This window comes from Argopecten irradians, chromosome 8 (genome assembly GCF_041381155.1).
Source record: "Argopecten irradians isolate NY chromosome 8, Ai_NY, whole genome shotgun sequence".
NCBI lineage: Eukaryota > Metazoa > Mollusca > Bivalvia > Pectinida > Pectinidae > Argopecten > Argopecten irradians.
In genome coordinates this window covers 5,178,807-5,201,009 of record NC_091141.1, presented here as the reverse complement: position 1 = coordinate 5,201,009, position 22,203 = coordinate 5,178,807, and the positions used below count along the sequence as shown (strand labels likewise).

The following is a 22,203-nucleotide window of genomic DNA, read 5'->3' as shown; positions in this document are numbered from 1 at the left end:
AGGAAATACAATGTAATTCATACCTAAAAATTGTAACGACATAATGATATGTAAATAAATTTTGAAAAAATCTTTGTTGTTTCATATTATTATACAAATTTGCAACATTGTACCATTTATCGTACATGTATGTACAGCTACGGAACAGCCGCCAGTCAGTTCTTCTCGTCACCAAGGCAACACAAAATGTAGTTCCGAAAATAACTTCATTCTTTGTGCGTTGTTAAGATTAAAAACGGCGATTTCTAAATACTGTTTCTATGTACAGGAATTAATGGCTTAAATTTTATCATAAAAACATTATGTAGCTTCAAATACAAAAATTGCTGCGCAGTACTAGCAGTGCAGTCAATGTGTAATCCGGTTGCTCGATTTAGCAGGGGTCCGGTTTTGAAGAAAATGATGATTGTGGTGAAAATGCTGAATAGTTGGTATCTAAACATAATCAAACCTTTTAAAATTCAATTGTAATTGTTGTGGAATGTAACTGAATGTTGTATTTCCGTCTGGTAATTATTTTTAGCTGACATTTAAATGTTTATTAACTAAACATGTTGTGAAATCCAACCCCTGTGTCTATGGTATGTGATGCAGCCCAATAACATGGTGCTTCCGGGGCTCAATAAAACGTGTTAAAATGTGGGATTTAGTCGCAGATCACTGGAAAGACTTCTGTGTTATTCTTGAAATGTGATAACTTCTCTGTCAACTGGAGTTTTGGGATTAAAATGCTGTATAAAGTAAGTAGAGAAACATTGATTTGAAATATTGGCGGTTTCCAACGACCCTCCAATGCTGTGGGTTTCGACACTCACAGAATCGTTTTGTTAGGCTTAATTTCACTGAAATCAGCCTGTTTGCTATTTAATGGAATCTATCGTTTCTAAGCTTGCATGTATATCACCGCATCACATATATTGTGCACATTATCATAACCATTTGCGTTCGATTATGCCTATTTGCGATGAGTGGTGAACCTCATGCGTTCGGTAGCCTATGTTCAGCATTTTTCCGGGGCTTGAGCCTAAGTCAGCGTTTCACCAAAATACGTGTAAAATATCTGTATAATATTATATTACTGACAATTTCTAATATCACTTTCTCAAGCATTTCTGAATGTACAAAGACAGGCAGAAAGTTCATTCAAAACCGAAGCGGCGTAAAACTAGGTCAAAATGTAAACAATGTCAAAATGTATTCTCACGCCGGTTAGAGGTCAGCGCGTGACCAAGCATCTTCATTGGGAAATGAAGTGATCGGAGTTTACTAGTTTGTAAATATAAATTAATCAAATGCAGGTACATTGTACTATGACTCTCTAATGAATTTACACATTTTTTTAAATCTACACAATCAATAAATAACAACAATTTCGGAACCGTATATGCATTTGACAAACAGGAATATACAATGTAATTCATACCTAAAAATTGTAACGACATAATGATATGTAAATAAATTTAACTCTTTGTTGTTTCATAGTTATACATATACCCCTAATAGAAATTTGGTGATAGACTCTTTAATTTTAACATATATAATTATATGAAGTTAGTCCCTTAAATTTGTTACATTAAATTACTAAGTGGTAAATTTTAAGAAGAACAAGATGCTTTGTGGTTTGTTTTGAATTTTTTCAGGATGTAGATGGTGCTATAAACAAACGTGTACAGGAACCACCAATTTGAAGACGGTTACACCGATCTTGGATGAGGGTTACACCAATGTGAGAAGAAAGGTACAAAGATCATGGATGAAGATTACATCAAATTAGGAAGAAGGTTACACCGATCTTGGAGGAAGGTTACACCGATTTGGGATGAACGTTACACCGATCTTGGATGAAAGTTACACCAATTTGGGAAGAAGGTTACACCGATATTGGATGAAGGTTACACCAATTTGGGATGAAGGTTACACCGATCCTGGATGAAGGTTACACCAATTTGGGATGAAGGTTACACCTATTTTGGATGAAGGTTACACCAATTTTGGATGAAGGTTACACCTATTTGGGATGAAAGTTACACCGATCCTGGATGAAGGTTACACCAATTTGGGATGAAGGTTACACCTATTTTGGATGAAGGTTACACCAATTTGGGATGAGGTTACACCAATTTGGGATGAGGTTACACCGATCCTGGATGAGGTTACACCTTTTTTGGGTGAAGGTTACACCAATTTAGGAAAACGTTTACACCTATTTTGGATGAAGGTTACACCTATCCTGGATTAAGTTTACACCAAAAAAGGTGGCACCACAGCTGCCTCCTTTTTTGGTGTAACGTTACACCAATTTTTTAGGATTAAGGTTACACCAAAAAAGGTGGCACCACAGCTGCCTCCTGTTTTGGTGTAACTTAACACCAGTGGTGTAACTTTACACCAGTGGTGTAACCTAAAAATTTGGTGTAACGTTACACCAAAAAAGGAGGCAGCTGTGGTGCCACCTTTTTTGGTGTAACTTAACACTCAAAAGTTTACAGTGTAATGTTGGTTGTACCAGATAGCAGATATAATACCAATATGCCTGTTCTTTTAGGAACTTATGTGCTGCTATCTGCCACGACAGCATGTAAGACTAGATTTGGTGATGTTACCTACAAAGGCAGAGTCTGGCAACACCATGGTACTTACCTACAGATGCCTTTCTTTACGAGATCGCAACCTTGTCAGGAAAGATTGATGCCTTGGTATAGTGAAAACAGCTGGAAATGAGACTTTTACTATCCCGGCCAGTTCCAAAGTAACAATTAACGGGATATTGGTTGTGGATTATATCCCTACCTGTGTCTGTTTCAGTATCAGACACGTTAGATATAACGCCTGGGCTTGTACATTATGAATATGGAAATACCTGAGACATACCTGTTACCATATTATCTAATATCATTATGGGGAATGTGGCAATACCAGCCCTAGCAATAATATGGGAGTTGTACCCAGTATCAGTTGCATACCAGGAGGTACCATTAAGACACAACTTTAGAGGGTTACTGAACTTGGATGCAATGAATCTGGCTGCTAGTCAGCTTGACCAAACTGCAGTTTTACTCAAGGAGATTGAAGATATATTTTCGTCCGGTGACTTGGACTTAGGTCATTGTTCCGATGCACAACATCGTATTGAGATGCATGATGCCATCCCATTTCCCAAACATTATCGACGTATTCCGCCATCAATGGTAGAAGTTCGCGACCATATTTAGCAGCTTGCTGCTTGCGGAGTTATTCGGCGCTCGCATTCCCCATGGTCTTTATGTGTGGTTTTAGCCAGGAAAAGAGCTGGTAGTCTAAGAATGTGTATTGGTCATAGACTGCTTAACAGCAAAACCATCAAGGACTCGTATGCAACGCCAAGGATAGATGAGGCTGTGGACACTTTGCATGGATCCAAATACATTACGGTACTTGACATGAAAGTGGTTACCATCAAGTAGAGGTGCTAGAGGAACATAAATGCCCCAGCGAGGTATCAAATGGGCAGTAACAGACAAATTTTCCGATTTCCTATGGAACCAAATCCACGGTTTATACGGACAATAATCCATTGACCTACGTTCTATCAACAGTCGAGCTTGATGCAACAGGCCATCGCTGGGTTACTGCGCTGAGCGTTTATGATTTTACCATCAATTATATTCCATGAAAGAACAATACTGACGCGGACATTTTGTCAAGTATTCTTGAAGACTCATAGGATAGGAAACATTATGAGAATTCCTCCGACTCCATCAAAGCTTTCTGTGCTAGTATTCAGAACGATACTTGAGCTGAGGTTATTGTCAGTCTTCCGTTGGAAGATATGGGCATTGATACCAAGGAACAGATGTCGGCCCGTGATTGGAGAAGAGTTCAAGCACAGGATTCTATCTAACATATCATTGTTAAAGCAGTAAGGGAGAACCGAATATTAACACGACATAGTCTAATGCCGGAGCAAGTGAATGACGCGAAAGCAGTCAACCATTTGAGACTGGACAACGGTGTGCTATACAGATGCGTCACTAGGGATGGTGAACATGTGAAGCAACTCGTACTTCCTTCCACCCCATGTCCAGAGGGTACTTAAACTATTGCTTTCTGACAGGATACCCGGGAGGAGACAGAACGTTGTCTCTAGTGCAAGAGCGATTTTTTTCTGGTCTGGAATGGGCAAGGCTAGAGAAGTTTGTCCAAGGCTGCCTGAGATGCATTAACCACCCAGAAGGCGTCATTGGTCAACATCAAGACAATCCAGTATTCACCAGGGTTACATTTATTATATATGAATTATAAACAAATTTGTCCAGAAACATCATTGGGGAACGGGAACAGAGTTGGTAGACAGCATGGCCTTGTCCTCCTTTGGGCAGGAGGGATGAGGCGAAACAGAAGTAAACAGGGGTAAAATCTTTTAAATCACTACTAGTTATTGTTTGATTAGTCTTGGTTCACTGGGCAGCAGAAATACCGGAGTTCCTCAAGGAAGTGTATTAAGTCCGGTTCTATTTCCTAGTTTTATACAACGTACTAGTAAACGGTATGCCTAAAGTGGTGACTTTCGTTATGGAATTATTAGCAAATGACCCTAAACTCTTAAGAAAAGGTACAGATACTCAAGAACGTTAATAGGATGTTGATAGAATTGTAAAATGGGCACGTAAACATAAACATTGGAAAGCAAGTCCAATTAAACAATACATGTCTTTAACAAAACTTTGCCCTATTTTGCATTTACATAATTCTATAAACATAAATACGGGTGTACCAAAGGGTCAATACTCGGTCCATTATTTTTTCTTATTTATGTCAATGATGTTATTGTTAATTTAAGATGTTTGTAGATGACACGTCTCTGTTCGTTATTGTTGATTATCGGAATGGCAAGACCGATGTTGAATAATGATCTTGAAACTATTCAAAAATGGGCTGATACGTGGCTGGTAACTTTAATCCAAACAAAACAGAACGAGTTTAATAATATCAGGGAAATGATTAGGACCCGATCATAGAGACATTTATTTCAATAACAGTGTTCATCTTGGAGTTTGGTTCTCTTCTAATCTTTCTTGGAATATACATGTAGACCATATTATAGAATCAGAAAAGATTAAACACATTGAGAAAATTAAAAATGTACACGTGAGGGAGACACTTTACAACATTTACATGTCATTCATTAGATTCATCTTAGACAATGCGGATATAATCTGAGATAATGCTCCAAAATACTTAATTGATGGGTTAGAAAGTGTTCAAACAGAAGCCGCCTGAATTGTAATAGGGGAACCAAACTTTCAAAAATAGAATTACTTCATAGAGACACACAATGGGAGAAGCTAGCCGAACGTCGTAGAAAAATTAAAAACTTTTACAATATCACAAAATGGTCCATATAGTATCCCATAGACCATACATATAACACTAGACGATCAGACGTGCATCAAACACTACGTCCAAGGTCAAATTTGTATCATGAATCTTTATTACTTTCCTCTACTTGAGCATGGGATGAACTAGATATGAAATAGGTATAACAGAAAATTCCTCTATGAAGGCACTCAAAACGTACTTTCAGACACGGAAATCAGTAGAACATAGTTTAGCCATTTTACTATATAACACTGGTAATAGATCAGGCCAAATACTTCATGCTCGGCTGCGTCTAGAATACATTTCTATATAGTTCACTAAACAAGCATCTTGTAAGCTACACTCTGTTAGACTCATGTCATTGTGTCAGTGGATTTATAATATAAAATATTTTTTATTCAATTGTGTCAATTATGCTGACATCAGACAACAATATCTCTCTTGCATATTAACCAAATACAATTAATATTGTAGACAATTCAGATATCCTTTTATGGGGTGATCGGTCATTCACTTGAAAATAACATGCACGAAGACATTTTTGTTTCGGTACAGAAGTTCATCTTTTCCAGTAAAAAGGTTTAAAGATTCATACCTTGGTTAGCTTTCTTGTTTTATCACTGGGCTTTTAATTATTACCATGTGTTTAACTACATACATTAATTCAGAAATGTCTGCAGTAGAAGTATAACAATATCAGATTAATTCATAAATTAACAAAATTCAATTGAAAAAAAAAATGTCTTTAACAGTAGCTATACCATCCTTTATTTGTTTGTATCATGAAAATATAACCTATACTTGTATATATTTAAAGAAATATCTGTATATTTACGTAACTATAGTTTCTCAAAATAAAGACATATGCTACATGTACCCCTTCCCCTTCATTTTTTTCGCTACAAAACGCACCATTTTCAGCCATTTTTGCCATATTCGTCCCTTTATAGAAAAGTTCTGGTATTTAACTTTTGGAAATATTTCGCATTTCAATAAGGAGCATGTTGCTCTTTCTAAATCAGGCAGAAAAATGTGGGCCCGCGTGCTTACGTTTTTGCGCCACTTAATATTTTTTTTTTTTTAATATTTTAGATTGAAAAATAAAAGTTTGCAAATTGCCATTAAATGCAAAAAATAAAGTGACAAAATTGTATCATTAAGGCCAAATATTTTAATTACTGCTAACCTAATAAAGATTTAAAGCAGAAATTAGCTCGAAAAAGCTAAAAATTCTGGAGCAGTGATCATTTAAAGTTATATGTGTCGTAACTGGCCGAAAATTTGGACATGTTATTTTTTCTTCAATTATCTATTTAAAACCATAACTTTTAATGAATAAAGCTGTGAAAATCATTTAAATGGACAGACAAACATATATAATGCCTTATACAGAAATCACTTTACAATTACTAATAATACTGTAAAAATGTGCAATGAAATTGTGGACAACAATTTGGCTTCATGGTCTGACCGTATGAACTCATTTCACTACACTGAAGATGTTGATATAATGATTTTTGGCAGTACTGCCAAAAATCATTTTCAGCTCTCTTTTGTACTTGTAAAACTAAAACCTTTACATTGAAAGTATTGTAATTCTCAAAATGTTGTTAACTTTTGGAGTTGAATAACATATTACAAGCTCTTCTTGTAACTTTAAGTAAAGGCAATTTAAGCAGAAAAATGGTAAAACTTTGGTTCTACCACCAAATGAGGCAGTTTTTAAAATCCCCTATAAAAATCTACTAAAAATAGAAATATAATTTTTTGACACCTGGCTTGCACGAGACTTCAACAAGACTGAAACCTCAGAAGAATGCATCAGTACTTATATCAATTGATGTCGTTTTTATTTATTTATTTTTTTTTTTTAATTTGTTATTGCATTTTTATTTCGAAATGCCGGAACGATATACATGTACTTCCTCGAGACTTGAGAGAAAATGTGCGAATAAGTTAGTATACTCCTGATCCGGGTTTTTAGTCGACCCCAAATCAATTTTACCTCTCCGGAATATGGTATCCGCACTTCCGGTTTCGTATTTTACTACCATTATTCAAACTTCCGGTTTTAGTTTCTCTTCAGAATCTTTTTTCAGTTGAAATGACGATGAAAGCATGAAGCTCAACAGTATATCATCAACAACGTGCCTTATGGTAATATATTTGTTTCAAAGCTATGTTTTTGGTTGATATTTTCCCTATTGTATAAGAACAGGAAAAAATACACATCAGTGACATTCCTTTCGAGTATTCGGAACAACCGGTTCGACCGTTTGTAAAAGTAATTACTAACGGATCTGCAGTTTTTTATAGAGGTATGATATAAATCATGCATGGCATGCAAAGAGCAAAGCTCTACTTATTAATTTCTTAATTCTATTTCAAAAAGGCCTAAAACAAAAGGACGTAATTTAAAGTAGACTAGCCGGCCGAGATACTGTACTCTAGCCCTTACACCAGACTTGTCTTGAGCAGTATTGCAGATAGATGTCTGGTGTAGGGCCAGAGCGCAAGTACAACAAAAGATGGAACTCGTCGACACCGTTTGGTATCGTGCCATGTCATCTCCGATTCTGACATTTTACAAAATATAACCACCAAGAAGCGTCACTTACCTTGGTCTTTTCAACAAATGAATAATTTATCTACTCATACATGTAACAATTCGCTTCTTACCTTGGTCTTTTCAACAAATGGATAATTAATCAACTCATAGCAATCCGCTTTATCACGCATGCACGTTATAATTAAAAAGACCAAACAAATACACAACCAGCAAGACACACTTCAATTATAAGAAGGCCTACATGCAGCAGAACACCAGGCGCAGGATTGGCTCGTGTCCTTTCACCCCGACAAATGCAACATTATCAGCATCACACCTAGACGTAAAATACACCAAAACTACACTCTGCTAAACCATACACTAGAACGTGTACACTGTACAGTCCAGCAAATACTTAGGCATAACACTACAACATAACCTTTGCTGAATGGCATTGTATGTTTGTATAATGTAGAGGTTCATTAATGTTATGGAATATATATAAACAAAACAAACACCATTTATGTTAAGGTCAAAATATTGCAATACATATCACAATACAGCTGTTGTGTATCACCATATATCGTGGTACGCTTTTGCCGTATCGTAAGGTACCACATACATTGGCTAGCGAAGTTTTGAAGATATATATACAATACAATATTGTATATCTTCATAACATCGCTAGCTAAGGATATTTGGATTTTGACATTTTGTCAATAAAAATAACCTGAATAATCACATTTTTGCATGATAGTTATTGGCTGTGTAATGCCTCTGTAACCTATCATATTGACAATTCTATTGCAATTGTATAATTTGAATTTTTGTTGTAGGTAATATCGCTGGCTGTGCCATTAGTGATAGGACATCGCTGTTCTAAGGGTCTGTCACGGATTGTGAGGCAGCAGGTCAAAGAGGTTTGTACAATATATATTGAATGGAATGTTTACGGTGACTGATATAGCTACAGTCATTCAAGACATCAATTTTCTCTATTTTTAGGTCATCATACCAAAAGGTTCAGGATAACCTATACCGGTAGTCATTGTGCTTCATCATTGTCTGCTGTTAGCAGTCGCTAAACTTTTCATTCAAAATTATTCGCAATAAACTAAAGACTCAAGATACTCATATTGGGCTTGTATAATGTTGGATAAAGACTACCTGGTTTGTTTCAAATGAATAACCTAGACCTTCATTCAAGGTTACATGGGTCAAAATGGCTAAACTCTTGTAAACTCAGTTTGCAGTACTGTACGTGGTAAATGTTTGAATTATCCAATAATTCAAGTTAAGTGTTCTTGAATATTTTTTTTATGCATTAGTGAAAAGTTGGTAGGGAGGTACTGATGGGGTATATCTATGTTTGGTTGAGTAGACATGTTTCAACTGTGTGATTTTATCATTTTAGAAAGTTAGAAAGAATGTTCTTCTAATATGAGGTTAATAAAACAAGACTTATTAGTTTTATTTTTGTGAACTTTTGAAAATAAAAGTTTGAGAAGTATGTATAAAAAAAAAACCCAAACATACAAAGAAATTAAAACAGAGATAATTATTTTACAGTGTGATTGTCTTTATTCTTTACAGTCTTCAATAATATGACATATACCATACAATGTTGCATATTTTATGTGGGGGATTTACAGGCTATTAGTTGGGGACTATATGTGATCTAGATAATGTAACCAAAAATGTCTCCTTATTCAGATTAGTTGGGGATTATATGAGATCTAGAAAATATAATGGAAATGTCTCCTTATTCAGATTAGTTGGGGACTATATGAGATCTAGTTAATGTAACTGAAATGACTCCTTATTCAGAGGCTATTACCACATTATGAGGAACTTAAGACCAAGATGCCCGACAGCTGTCCCCTGAGTCCGAGTCGAGATGTGTATAGGATGCAGGAGGAAAAGGTCTTTATAGAGTCAACATCCAGATACAAGTGTAACATTTGTGGGAAAGCCTTCATCTCTCAATTCTATATTGATATGCATTTTGATAACCGTCATCCAGAATACATTGCAGAGGTAATAAACAATTTTATAAAGAGAATTTTGAATTTTATAAAGAGAATTTTGATAAACAATGTGGCTATGTATATATACAGTAACTTATTTGGGAGCTCTATGTATTTTGTGTGGATTAATAGTCAAGTTCTGCAATTCAGTCTATTTGATGTTGTTGATTAAAGATGCTCCACCGCTGACAAATGGTATTTTTTCACTATAAAGTACAGGAGCAAACGATTTAGTATTTTTCTTCAGTTACAAAAGTTACTTACTTTACACCATTACCACCTTTGAAAAGTTTGGGCTTCTCATTTTACTTAAAGTTAAAAGTATGAAAAATAATTAATTGCATCCCGAAAAAATTCCATGACACTATATCCTATATGGAATGAAGTACTGATTGCGCATGCACCAAAGGCGAAATAAATTATTTTATATTATTTTTTGTGTTAATTAGGCATATATATACACGATTAAACACCAATTATTGTTCAAATGAGTAATATCATTTATGCTCTGTGGGCGGTGGAGCAATTTTAAATATATCTAAAAAGATCATTTGATATCTTTTCATATTATTATTTTAAAAGTAATTATACTAAATCTAGTTTTAGTCAAAATAAAGCGAGAGGATATGGTGTGTGTTCTATCTTAGCAATTAAAGATTTGTTAAATACTGTGTAAACATAATTATGTTTAAGGGGGAGAATACCATTTGTTACGCTGATTATTGTGACATTACACGATGTGACATTGTGTCGGGACAAAAGGTAGCAGACTTTTGGGACATCTCTCTGTGTTTGGAGGATGACATGACAGAACTGAGGGAACGCTGTGAGGTATGGCAAGAATTATGATAGTTAACCTCTGTCGGTATTTATCCTTTTTTTTCCATCCTTCAAATTTATTTCATTTCATGTCAATGATATTTCAGTAAGTGATTTATCATACTATAGTGTGTAGTAAGAACTTTGCTTTGATGTTTATGTCCAAACATAGGTATAAAATGGTAAAAGTTACACTTATGATTTCTAAGATTTCAAAATATGGTGCAAAAAAGTCAAAGTACAAAAAAGGTATAAAAAAGTTAAAGTACAAAAAAAGGTATAAAAAAAGTCAAGGTACAAAAAAAGGTATAAAAAAGTTTAGACTTTAAACCTAATTTGGTACCTTTACTGTAAATACTTTCCTGAAACTTTCGTTCAAGGCAATGATCATGTTGTCTGAACACAATTTGTTAGTTAAGATTTGAACCAATCAATTGAAAATTACCGGAAAACTGCATAAAATAAGACACACAAGGTTTATGTCTATTCATTTTATGAGCCCAAACAGTGAAGTTCAGTCACATGTATTTTTCAATGAATGTTTGTATGATAAATGTTTGTTATTTTTAAAGCTGCTAATATCTGTGTGCACATCTCGTGACTTCCGGTATTGACAGTTTGCCAGATAAACAAGCAATAGTCATGTCACCAACCTGTTCATATTATTAAAATTATTAATTGATATTTTTGCAGTTCACAAATAGAAATGGGGTTTTCGTGATGTATTTAATATTAGCGTGTTTCCCAGTCGGCATATGGCTTCAGACGATGACCTTGTTATGTTTGCTGGCAGTAGATTTGTTGTACTTTCTGAATATAACACACATGCTTTAGTGTGGTATTTAACACAAGTGGTTCTTAGGTAACATCAAATCTGTAGGATAGATTGTTTTAAGATGAAGCAATTAAAATTTGTGGTTACAGCAGCTTTTCATGTCATACCGACATAATTCTAGTTTTATTTTTAGTGTGCAGATTTTGTAAAATGTTTGGACATTGGTTTGTTAAAGGGGACATTGAGTCGGTGCATGCCTGATGGACTGACAAGGAAGGAGAAAGATGAACTTTATAGTAAGTATGAGACTTTCTTAATCTATCAACAATAGCAGTTGAAGCTATTAAAATGTTAACCATATATTCATCTTGAAGATGTAGATAAATTCCTAAATAAATCAGGACATCCAAAGTGGCCATTATAGGTCATATGTTTTAGCAAAATGTTTTAAAACTTTTACACTTTCATGTGTTAAAATTTCTTGCTAAATCTGATAAATGTTAAGAATACATGTTTTCTAACATTGCTGAACATTATATTTAGGGTGGCTGAATGGCTCTGTATGTCACTACCTGACTTGTAAACTTTACTACGATGGGCCGAAAAAACAGGTGAGTCATAAAGAAAGAAACTTTAATATAAGCACGGAGGCTACAATAAGTGTGACTGCCCATTTTATTCCTTTTCAGATAAGTTTAAAATCTTGTACATCATGTAGAATTCAAAGACAGGAATCATTATGAGTAAAAAATGACTGGTAATATGACACAGAATATTAAAGGGGAACTTTTCTAGGGTAAGATACATGCATTTTCTCAGTTTCATGGGAATTGATGTAGTTATGAAGATTCAGTCTACAAAATAAGTGATGTGTTCATTATACACTGTGTAATTTTTAAGCCTTATAAAAAAAATGATTTGTCAAAATTAAGATATTCCTATTTTAAGGTATGCAGGTATGTTTCCATCTACATGTATTGTATATATTGTAGGCTTACTAAACTTCTATAATTTTACAGTGCATAACTAATTTTTATAAAGCATCATACATTTTTGTCTGTCCATTTGAATGATTTTCAAAGCTTTATTTATCAAATATGATGGTTTTCAATAGATAAATGTTTGTCAAGTTACAGCAGATGTAAGTTAAGTGTCAAATTTGCAAAAAAAAAAATTACTATTACAATAGACAATGTTTTATAAAAATTTACCATGATCATAAAAACAACTATTGTATTTGCCATAATAAGGGTGTAGGGTGTTGAAAAAATTGTAACAAAGGTGATACACATATCCAGCTAAAACATTTCATCTCACTATGTTTTTTGTTTCAGAGTGCCGACACTGTAATGATGTATTCCATTCTGACAACCTTTATGCTTGTTTTCTTCATCATCTATTACTGCATAGGCTACCATTACTTCTAGTAAGTCAACAATAATGTCATGTATTTTAAAGCCTCTTAAATTAGATCATTACCACCAGTATATTCTGCATTAAAGATTTGATTGATTGTCAGATGAAACTCTAGTCGAGTTGAGATCTGATCTTGGACTTCTAGAAAATTTTAATAATTATGTCCATCAAAATTTTATTTTGAACATTTTTGATGGGTGCATCATATAGTATGGTGTTTTTAGTTTTGCTTGTCAAAAGATCTCTTACAGCTTTCAATCATATTTTTATCCCCCGCTTTCATAGAACAGGGGGATATTAATTTAGGTCCGTCTGTATCGCTTGGTTTAACTGCCACAAATCTCAAGCGATTTTTTTGTATCATGGTCACATGGTTAAATGTGCCATGGGCTCAATTGAAGTAGCTCTGCATTTTTATCGGACCCTTTTTGGTGGAGTTATGGCCCTTTGATTAAGGACAAACAGCATTTTTGGCTGTTTCTGTTTAATAACTCTCTGATTTTCTCGAAAGTTGGTAACAATGTTAAATGTCTCAGGACCTTGGCCAAGTTTGATCGTGACTTTGATTGGAGCCTTTTTGGCTGAGTTATGGCCCTTTGATTAACGAAAAACGCCATTTTCGTTTGTTTCTGTTCAATAACTCTCGCAAATATTACCTGATTTTTTGGAAACTTTGTAACATGGTTAAATGTCTCGGGGCTTTGGCCAGGTTTGATAGGGACATTGAATGGACCCTATTTGGCTGAGTTATGGCACTTTGATTAACGAAAAACACCATTTTTGTCTATTTCTGTTAAACAACTCTTGCAAATATGACCAGATTTTTCGCGAAACTTGGTAACATGGTTAAATGTCCCTGGCTCCTGGCCAAGATTGATTGGCACTTTCATAGGACCCTATTTGGCGGAGTTATGGGCCTTTGATTAACGAAAGCGGGGGATATAAATTCCACGAACTTGCTTGTTCAAACTTGACAACTGTGACAAGTTTTGTTTTACTGAAAAGCAGTTTAAAGATTTAAAGAACTTTATTTTCCAGAGTCATAGTCCTTTATTTGCTATTTTGTGAATGACTGAAAATATGAAACATTTTGGCTTCAATTCCTCTCATATTGCAATTGGGTGCTGTGCTATTTTGAGAAAAAAATAAATATTCACACACATGTGCTTAATAAAGAGAAAATTATGTTTTGTTTCTGGTCATTAAGAAGTACTAGAAATAGCTATGATCACATATCCGGTTGATTGATTTTTTTTTCTATTTGAAATTGATTTAGTTTCCATACTATTGTAAAATGAATATTATTTTTCTTTCATTTCAGTACTGACACATTTTCTGACATCTACGATGACGATGATACCAGAGCCATTCCAATCAAGCCATTAAAAAACAGTGAGTTACGTCAGAGGATGATGGATGACAAATTACGGAACGAATGGAAACAAAGGAATGATAAAAAAATTAGTGAAAAATTTCATAAAATGTTTGCCGAGCGATCTGCGAATAGCTGAAAGTGAATTAAGATTTTCTAGTACTGATCTTTGTTGATATGTACATGCATAGTTGTGATACGAACAACGAAAGTGAATGGTTTTTATATGGGCCTATAGGTGAGAGAGTAACCTTGTTGTGTCTTTTTGGATTAGTTCTCCTTTTTTAATGTAAATGATGTACAGAAATGGATTAGACCCCAGAGCATAATTCTCTTATATAAACAGTCAACTCTTGTTTAAGAATTTATATAAAATATATTATTATGTAACTGGCCTGTACAGCCATGTCATTCGGTCCTGTCATGAATATCGTAAGACACGTTATTATGACGTCACATGCAGTTTTGACATCATATATTATGACATTACATGATTGTTACAGCAGATTGAAACATCATATCCGAGCCGGATTTCTGATTTCTACTGTTTTATATAGTGACAAAATAGTTTTGCTTATATTTCTATTAATAAAAGTTATGTGATAAATAGAATCTTACACTTGTGACTATGTGATATGAAAATTATCAAACTGGTTAAATAATTTTATATGTCACTCGCCGACAATGGTATATAACTGGTATATGTTACTTTCTGAATTGAGAATTTTCGTGACTGCCAAATTCTGTCTAAGTCAATAATGAAATCCATTCGCTGAGACTTCCATCTTGATGGTATGTGTGTTGTCTAGACTATCAATCTCCAGATTATCACTGGGTCATTTTATTTGGTTCATGTGAGGCAGTTTATGGCCAGGTCATTGTTCATCCTCTACCATATCCTTCAGTAACCTTGACAGTTTATATAGAAATAAAATAAAACCAAACCAATACTGTGTGACCATAGCTAAGACTCGGCTATGTTTTTGCATATAAAGTAAAAGTTATGACTTAAAATGCTGCACCATATTCCAGAATGTGTGACTATGTAGTTTGAAGGTGTGTGTGGTATAAAAGGTGTTGATACTGTTGTAGATTTGTACTAAATGATGATACAAAAGCTGTGGAACAGACCTTGTCAATGTTGTTTTCTTAAATTACTTTTGTTTTTTTGTTGCAATAAATTTCTTAATCTTTTAATAATCGTGTGTTATAGCCATGATTTGTCATATTTAAGGATTAACCACCGCTAGAATACCAGAGCTTTAATCTTTGAGAGCCCAGTTGTACCTTCGTGTGACGTCATCACCATCTTTTCTAAAAACCTCCTGTTCCAGCAGGATCTTGGTGTCCACCATAGTATTTTCTTTATACATCCAATAAAAATCTGATGGATTCTAGAGGTCTGCTGTTCTTCATACAATATAGAAACCATAGAGATGTTAAACAGTACACGTCAATGATAACAAATTTCAATCATGAAAATTCATAATTGTCATATTTGAATTTCACCTATTTGTTTTTCAGCTTACAAGAACTAGCTCGTGATCTCAAACTATTCATCAGTATCTTGATAGCCTTATGCCAGCCAGCTTACAAGAACTAGCTCGTAATCTCAAACTATTCATCAGTATCTTGATGGCATTATGCCAGCCATCCCTTTGTAAAACTTCTCATTACCACTATGCTCTATTAAAATCCCCAAAATGAATATGCTCTATTAAAATCCCCAAAATGAATAAAGATATCTTTCTTAAATTTCATATTATGTAATTCCAATTGTTCTTTAGTTATTCATATTGCATTTGGTGTGATCTGATTCAACAAATGTTTGAGAAAAGGGTTATAATTACTTCCTAGTCATAAATATCCCCAATTAATTGACTGTTATTTAATACCAAGTTGTACATTCAAGAAATTGAACAGTCTAATTACAAGGAACGATAATACATTTTGTATATGAAATTTGGCAAAAACCTCTATAAGTACTTTCAGGAAGATAACAACTAAAATCCTCAGTTGTAAATACCAAAGACAACTGTATGTGAGCACTATTTATCATTAGCTCACCAGGCCCTGATTTCTCGAAACTTAATTGAAGACTTAAGTCAAAACTTAAGTTTTTCTCCTTATGTAACTTATATGAAAATTTATGACTTAAGTCAGTTTTTGACTTAAAGGCCCATTACCTTTCCGGAGCAAAATATAAAGGTTTCTTTAAAAACATTAATAACATCAAAAAATGCATACCGATGACCTAAAATAAGGTTACGACACCAAACATATGCAAGGTTTCCTGCGTAATATATGAAAACAGTGGGGAGTCAATTCGCTGTTTTGCCGTCTGGCGCAGTGATAGTCAACTACCGCGCGGTATTTAGGACGAAGGCGGGAAACATAATACGACCCGCGTTATGAAAATAAACATTTTATTTATTTTAATCAAATCGTTCAGAAGGTGATGATAAATGTAGTATTAACGGTAAGTTAATAATTCTTAAGACTCTACAAAATTATCGATCTTGTTTTACATTCCCATTTTAAAATTTAAAAGCCGTTTCGGAAAGTTAGTGGGCCTTTAAGTTTGTTTCCTTTAAATTGCTAATAATCATTGAGTTCTACATGGATTGTAACCCCATTTGGCCAGAATATCTTTTGGAGAACAGAGTTTGTATAAACCTTGGCTCTGACCTCTCTGGAGCTGGAGAAGCAGAGCCCAATAAGGGTAAATCCTTTAAATCGCTACTGGTCATGGAGGTCTGTTTGTACATGTCTTGTAACCAAATTTGGCCAGAAATTAATATCCTTGGGAGAAGGGAACAGAGTTTGCAACGCTCGGCTCTGACCCCCCACATTCCGTTAATATCTTATCATAAATATCTTATGTTAAAACATATTGTAAGATAATTATTTTAATGTTCTAATTTCTTCTTGCATAATATTATAATAAGAGTTGAAAACGGAAGGAGTTTTGAAATAAGCTGTCGGCTGATATCATTACAAAGCTTTGCTTATAGTCAAGGAAATAATATATTTATTATACATATTGTGAACCGTCTTTGATTTTCAGGGGTTACTATGAGTTTTATGGAAGTAATATCAACCCCTGAACTGTCATAGCAAAATATGTACACTACTTTTGAAGATTACAGAGCCATGACCTCCAACTCTAAAGCTAATCCAGAGTAACGTTATTTGATTCACAAATTTCTATGTGATTAGACAAATTGTATTATTGTACACAGTCTTCAGTTTTGCTATGATATAGTTTTGGGGTGAATATAACAAGTGATAGCAACCCCTGGTGTATAAAAAGGATGGGGGTGGATATTACAACAGTGATAGCAACCCCTGGTATATAAAGAGGATGGGGGTGGATATTACAACAGTGATGGTAACCCCTGGAGATCGAGACTGATTGAGAACAGAGCCATCACACTTTCAGAAAACATAACACTAATGGTAAGAAAAGTTTTTGGTTTTTATTATTATTTTTTTTTTCAATTTTTGTTTTACATAATTTTCAAGCTATCAAATACAGCACTTTTAATGAGATTTTGTCATAAAGCTGTTACTTTATATTTACAAATCTTCAAGCCAGTCTTTCACATCAAAGAAAAGTTTTTCAGGGTCAGTAACAAGGTCGCTTTTCTGACTATCCGAGTCTACCACTTGGCCTGTTTCTGCATTGAGTATACGGATGGGTTCAATGTCCTTCACAGATGTAGCTGCTTTAACATTGTATTTTTGAGGCCTTGTAGCTGAATGAGGACTGACTGGTAATTTCCCTTTCCTTCTACTGTCACTAAACTGTTCCTCATCACTACTGCTCTCTTCTGACGGCTCATATGTTTTATCCTCTTTCTCTGACATGTCTGAGTCGTCTGTAATGCTTTCCTGTGAGGATGGGGACGGTTTGTGGTGATGTGATGGTGCAGAAGTCTTAGCTCCATACATTACATAGCCAGGGTGGTCCTGTGTTTGAGGCTGGGTAAACAGATGTCCAGTAGACACATTCCCTCTCTGTGGCCCTGCTACACTCACCGGTTTCTGTAGCAGTTTGGATTGATTACCTTGGATGTCTTTAGATCCCTTGTTGAGAACCATTCCAGTTGGATATGGTCGTTGCATAGGTAGGTTACCTCCCTTTACTTGAGCAGCCCCTTTGCCTGCTGGACCCGACTGATATTCTCCACCCTGTAGCAATGTTCGCAAGTTCTCACCTTTCTTAGCAGGATCAACACCTGTTTGCATCTGACCGACAACTTTCTGAACTGGGCTACTTCCCTTAGCCACAGGAACAACAGTTCTATTTTTATCTGCAGTTGGCTTTACATCACTTTCATCATCAGATGATGAAATTTCAATTACCTCTATAACTTTTTGGATAGGTTTAGATGAAGCTGGCTCAGAATTCTTGCTGTAGTTAAACTTGGGAGAGAGGCCAATGTAGGGTGTGGCTGGTGTAGTGACAGGTGATGGGGCAGAAGGATCATTAGGGTTATAGGGCTTAAAACTGGAAGCTCCTTTCCCACTTGTTGGCAGGAACTTACTTTTAGCTTCACTGGGAATGTTTGTTTTAACTGTGGATATCAAATTTGGTTTTTGTGTACTGGGTGATGACCTCTGTATGACCTTTGACACTCCACTAGCACTGAGTTGTCCTTGGTTACCAGGTTTCATCGCAGTTTGTTTTACAGTAGACATTTCAGATCCCAGTACTGATCTGTAATTCTGCTGGAAAGGTGAGCTGCCTGGACCTTTCTTTTCCAATCCCTTAGAACCTTGCATTGTTGTTGATCCACCTTGGTTTTGTCCTCCAATTTTACTAGATATAGAAACAGCTTTCTCAGGAGAGAAGAAGGAAGAGTCAGATTGACTTCCGTCCTTTCCAGATGTGTCGGACAATGTTTTTGTAGCAGGCTGAAAATAGGAAATAAATTCAAATGAACTATCAGGGGTTTTTGCATATCTAACTACAAAACACAAAACTCAGGTAATAGGATTTATTAAATGGATATGCTCTATAATAAATTTCTGCTATAAACTTATGTTAACATATAGATTTTATTCACATTTTACATAATAATAAAATTAAAGCCCTGAACCAAAGCTATTCCATAAACAGATTTTCGCAATTTTCACAAAGAATAATTACCACAACAGCTATTTAAAGAGTGTTAAAAGTACAGTGAAGCCTGAACTTAGCTAAATACTTCTGAGAAAAAAGTCAACCAAATCATTCAAGTTTACAAAATGTAATCTGAAACTTACAGACTGGTACTGTCTGGCTTTGTGACGCTGTACTTCCTCCTGACAAAAACGGATAGCCTGTTCTAGTACCTCTTCATCGTCCTTCACCTAACAAGGTCAAGGTCAAACATATATAACTAAGGTTATCATAAAATATTAACATTTCCATTAACCTTGAACAGTATTTTTATTTTCAAACAATTCAAACGTTACAACACCAGTTTCTTGTTTCATACCATTACAACCAATTAAATGTGATCAAGATTTTTGTATGGTACTGTAGATTTATTGAAAAGTTAAAAAAAATGCAGTTAACAAAGTTTTATTATCCTGTGTAATTAACTTATGAGGATTTCGCTGCCAATTAGAAATCCCGAAATTGAATCTCTGCAAAAATGTCCTAAGGTACAAAAAAATAAGTTCAATGAAGTTGCCATGAAACTTTGTTGATCTGCAGTTCTGTATTCTTATTACCAATTTTTTTAATTATAAGTTAAGTTATAAGTAATTGATCCTTGAATGTTAATATTGCTAAAATAGCATGTTCTTTCACAAATACTTCATTCTTGATGTTTTTTGTTAACTGCAGGTATCAATGTTATCTACCTTTTTGCCCATAACAGCACTAAATGTATCCTCCAGCAGCTCATTAGCCTCAATGGTTTGGCTGATATCCATCTTAAAGGAGATGTAATTATAGACCTTATACACTTCCATCAGACATTTTACTGCCCGAGCATGGTTCTCAGATCGACGAAGCTCTGGCAGTCGACCTCTGATGGCGTCAAGACAGTACTGATGAGCAAGACGCGCAAACTTGACCCTCTCTGCATCCCGCATGTATTTCCTATAATCAATTAACAAAACAGAGATACTTGCAGCTTTTCAAAAATACTTAGCATCATGTACTAATTATAAATAAATCAAATACATTATTATCATTAATGGGGCAAATTTATCAGGTTATTGAAATATTTATCCAATACTTTTAGACAATTTTTAAAATATTCATAAAATAAACATAATATTGTATTCATGATATTGTAAACATGTGTTTTTATACAGTGAATGAGTTCATGCTTATAACATTATATTTTCATTCCTAGAATGTGTTTATAATATGTATATATAACAAACTATGCTTATAATGCAGTGATCTAATTGGTCCCCATAGGTTCGTTACAACTGCGTTTTATTATTACATTTTGTATATCATTAGTCAGATTTGCTGGTTATCTAAGAGAGATGTATGTTATATATTATTTACTTTCCCGAGTCTGGGTCCCTGTTGAGTTGTAGAAAGATGCTGTGTAGTTTGGGGACATCCTTCTGGTCTTTCAGAACCTTGAGAAGAAGTTTGACTGAGCGAGTCAAGTGGGATGGAAAACTACCAGACCGGTCAATCTCGTCAACTGGGATCTTCCATACACCCTAATAGCCATCAAAATATCAGAAGTCATTAAATATCAGGATTTTTTTGTAAATGGCTTTAATTTTTTATAATAGAAGTAATTTCAAATTAAAACAAAAAGCAAAACATGTTTTTAACAATGAACTGTTATGAGTATGCATGTTACAGTTTTTGAGCCTGTGGTCAAAGTATCATTACGTAATAATACATGGTATGAAAAATCATAATTATTAAGTATTATACCACCACCTTGCTGCCCAAATCTCATTTGCAGCAGTATGGTAGATTTTAAAGATAATGTGAGAAGATAAAAGCTTTCCAAAACTCTATTTAGCCGGAGAAGAAAATTCCATATCTATTGAGTCTATTATCAAAATTTGGTTTAAATTTAAAATAATTTGAAGCAATTGTGCACAAATAAGAAAGGCATTGACCTTTATATATGTTTACTACAAACTTTATACTCTCACAATATAGGAATACACATGAAAGTTTATATGTAATATTACCTGGAAGAAGTTTGTAGGTTTTCGGTCCACAAACAGACCAGGGGCAGGCATATGTGCCATCATCTTCCAGTCAGGGTTACCTAGCAACAGGTCGTGGGCATACTGCAAATTCTGGGGGAAAATAATTCATATATATAAATATGTTTGTTTAGGGTTACATTGGCTAAAAAAATAGGGTCGGTCGGTCGGTTTTTTTTTTTTTTTTTTTTAAGTGTTTTTCACTCTAAGATGATGGCTGGAACTGGAGTCTGAGATCAAAATCCCGTCTTTTTAATATTTTTTCGTAGAAAAGTGGAAAAAACATTAGGGTCAGGGGTAAAAAATTAGGGTCGGTTGGATAACCCTAAACAGGCTGATTTCTTTTTGTCTTATCATAATTTCAATGAGTATTGCTAAGTTGTTCCAAAGATTATCATCTTTATCATATTATTAATGAAATTTTCATTTCTGATATACTGCAAAATAAGTGATTATATCTTCACCTAAATCAAGAATGGAGTTCTTAAATCGCTTCAAATTTTATAACGTTAAAACTAACAGATATTATTTTACCCTGACTTGAATATTGTTAAACTGTGATTAGAATAATACCTTTGAACAACTAGGCCCTAGTATATTAATCAAATCAATGAATATGTAAAGGTTTGTGAAAAGTACCTGGAAGAGGTTCATGAAACTTGAGGACAATTTGTATGGTATCAACGTTACTATGGCCAAT

General features: G+C 34.5%; 2 protein-coding genes across 3 annotated transcripts in view; one reads left to right on the top strand and one right to left on the bottom strand.

The window, feature by feature from the left end:
- Nucleotides 1-7,204: 7,204 nt before the first annotated feature.
- On the top strand, nt 7,205-15,515 carry LOC138329160 (uncharacterized). The gene is made up of 8 exons (XM_069275937.1): nt 7,205-7,515; nt 8,743-8,826; nt 9,734-9,943; nt 10,627-10,764; nt 11,763-11,823; nt 12,071-12,138; nt 12,862-12,953; nt 14,265-15,515. Exons 1-8 carry the CDS (start codon nt 7,477-7,479, stop codon nt 14,452-14,454), a joined length of 882 nt encoding a protein of 293 aa, XP_069132038.1. The 5' UTR covers nt 7,205-7,476; the 3' UTR covers nt 14,455-15,515.
- A 2,265-nt stretch (nt 15,516-17,780) lies between these two features.
- Nucleotides 17,781-22,203, bottom strand: part of LOC138329154 (uncharacterized) — a 40,277-nt gene continuing 35,854 nt past the window's right edge. For both annotated transcript variants that reach the window (XM_069275919.1, XM_069275920.1), the window contains 5 exons: nt 21,486-21,596; nt 20,833-20,996; nt 20,172-20,412; nt 19,587-19,673; nt 17,781-19,235 (listed from right to left, as the gene is read on the bottom strand). In XM_069275919.1, coding sequence (XP_069132020.1) covers nt 17,895-19,235; nt 19,587-19,673; nt 20,172-20,412; nt 20,833-20,996; nt 21,486-21,596 — 1,944 coding nt within the window. In that variant the 3' untranslated portion in view covers nt 17,781-17,894. The remainder of the gene's footprint in view (nt 19,236-19,586; nt 19,674-20,171; nt 20,413-20,832; nt 20,997-21,485; nt 21,597-22,203) is intronic.

Bases quoted from the DNA above. Each gene is read 5' to 3' on its own strand.
- LOC138329160 (XM_069275937.1), top strand. From the start codon at position 7,477: ATGAAGCTCAACAGTATATCATCAACAACGTGCCTTATG. The intron at 9,944-10,626 runs GTAATAAACAAT...ATTATGTTTAAG, and splicing joins ATCCAGAATACATTGCAGAG to GGGGAGAATACCATTTGTTA. The intron at 12,139-12,861 runs GTGAGTCATAAA...TTTTTGTTTCAG, and splicing joins ACGATGGGCCGAAAAAACAG to AGTGCCGACACTGTAATGAT.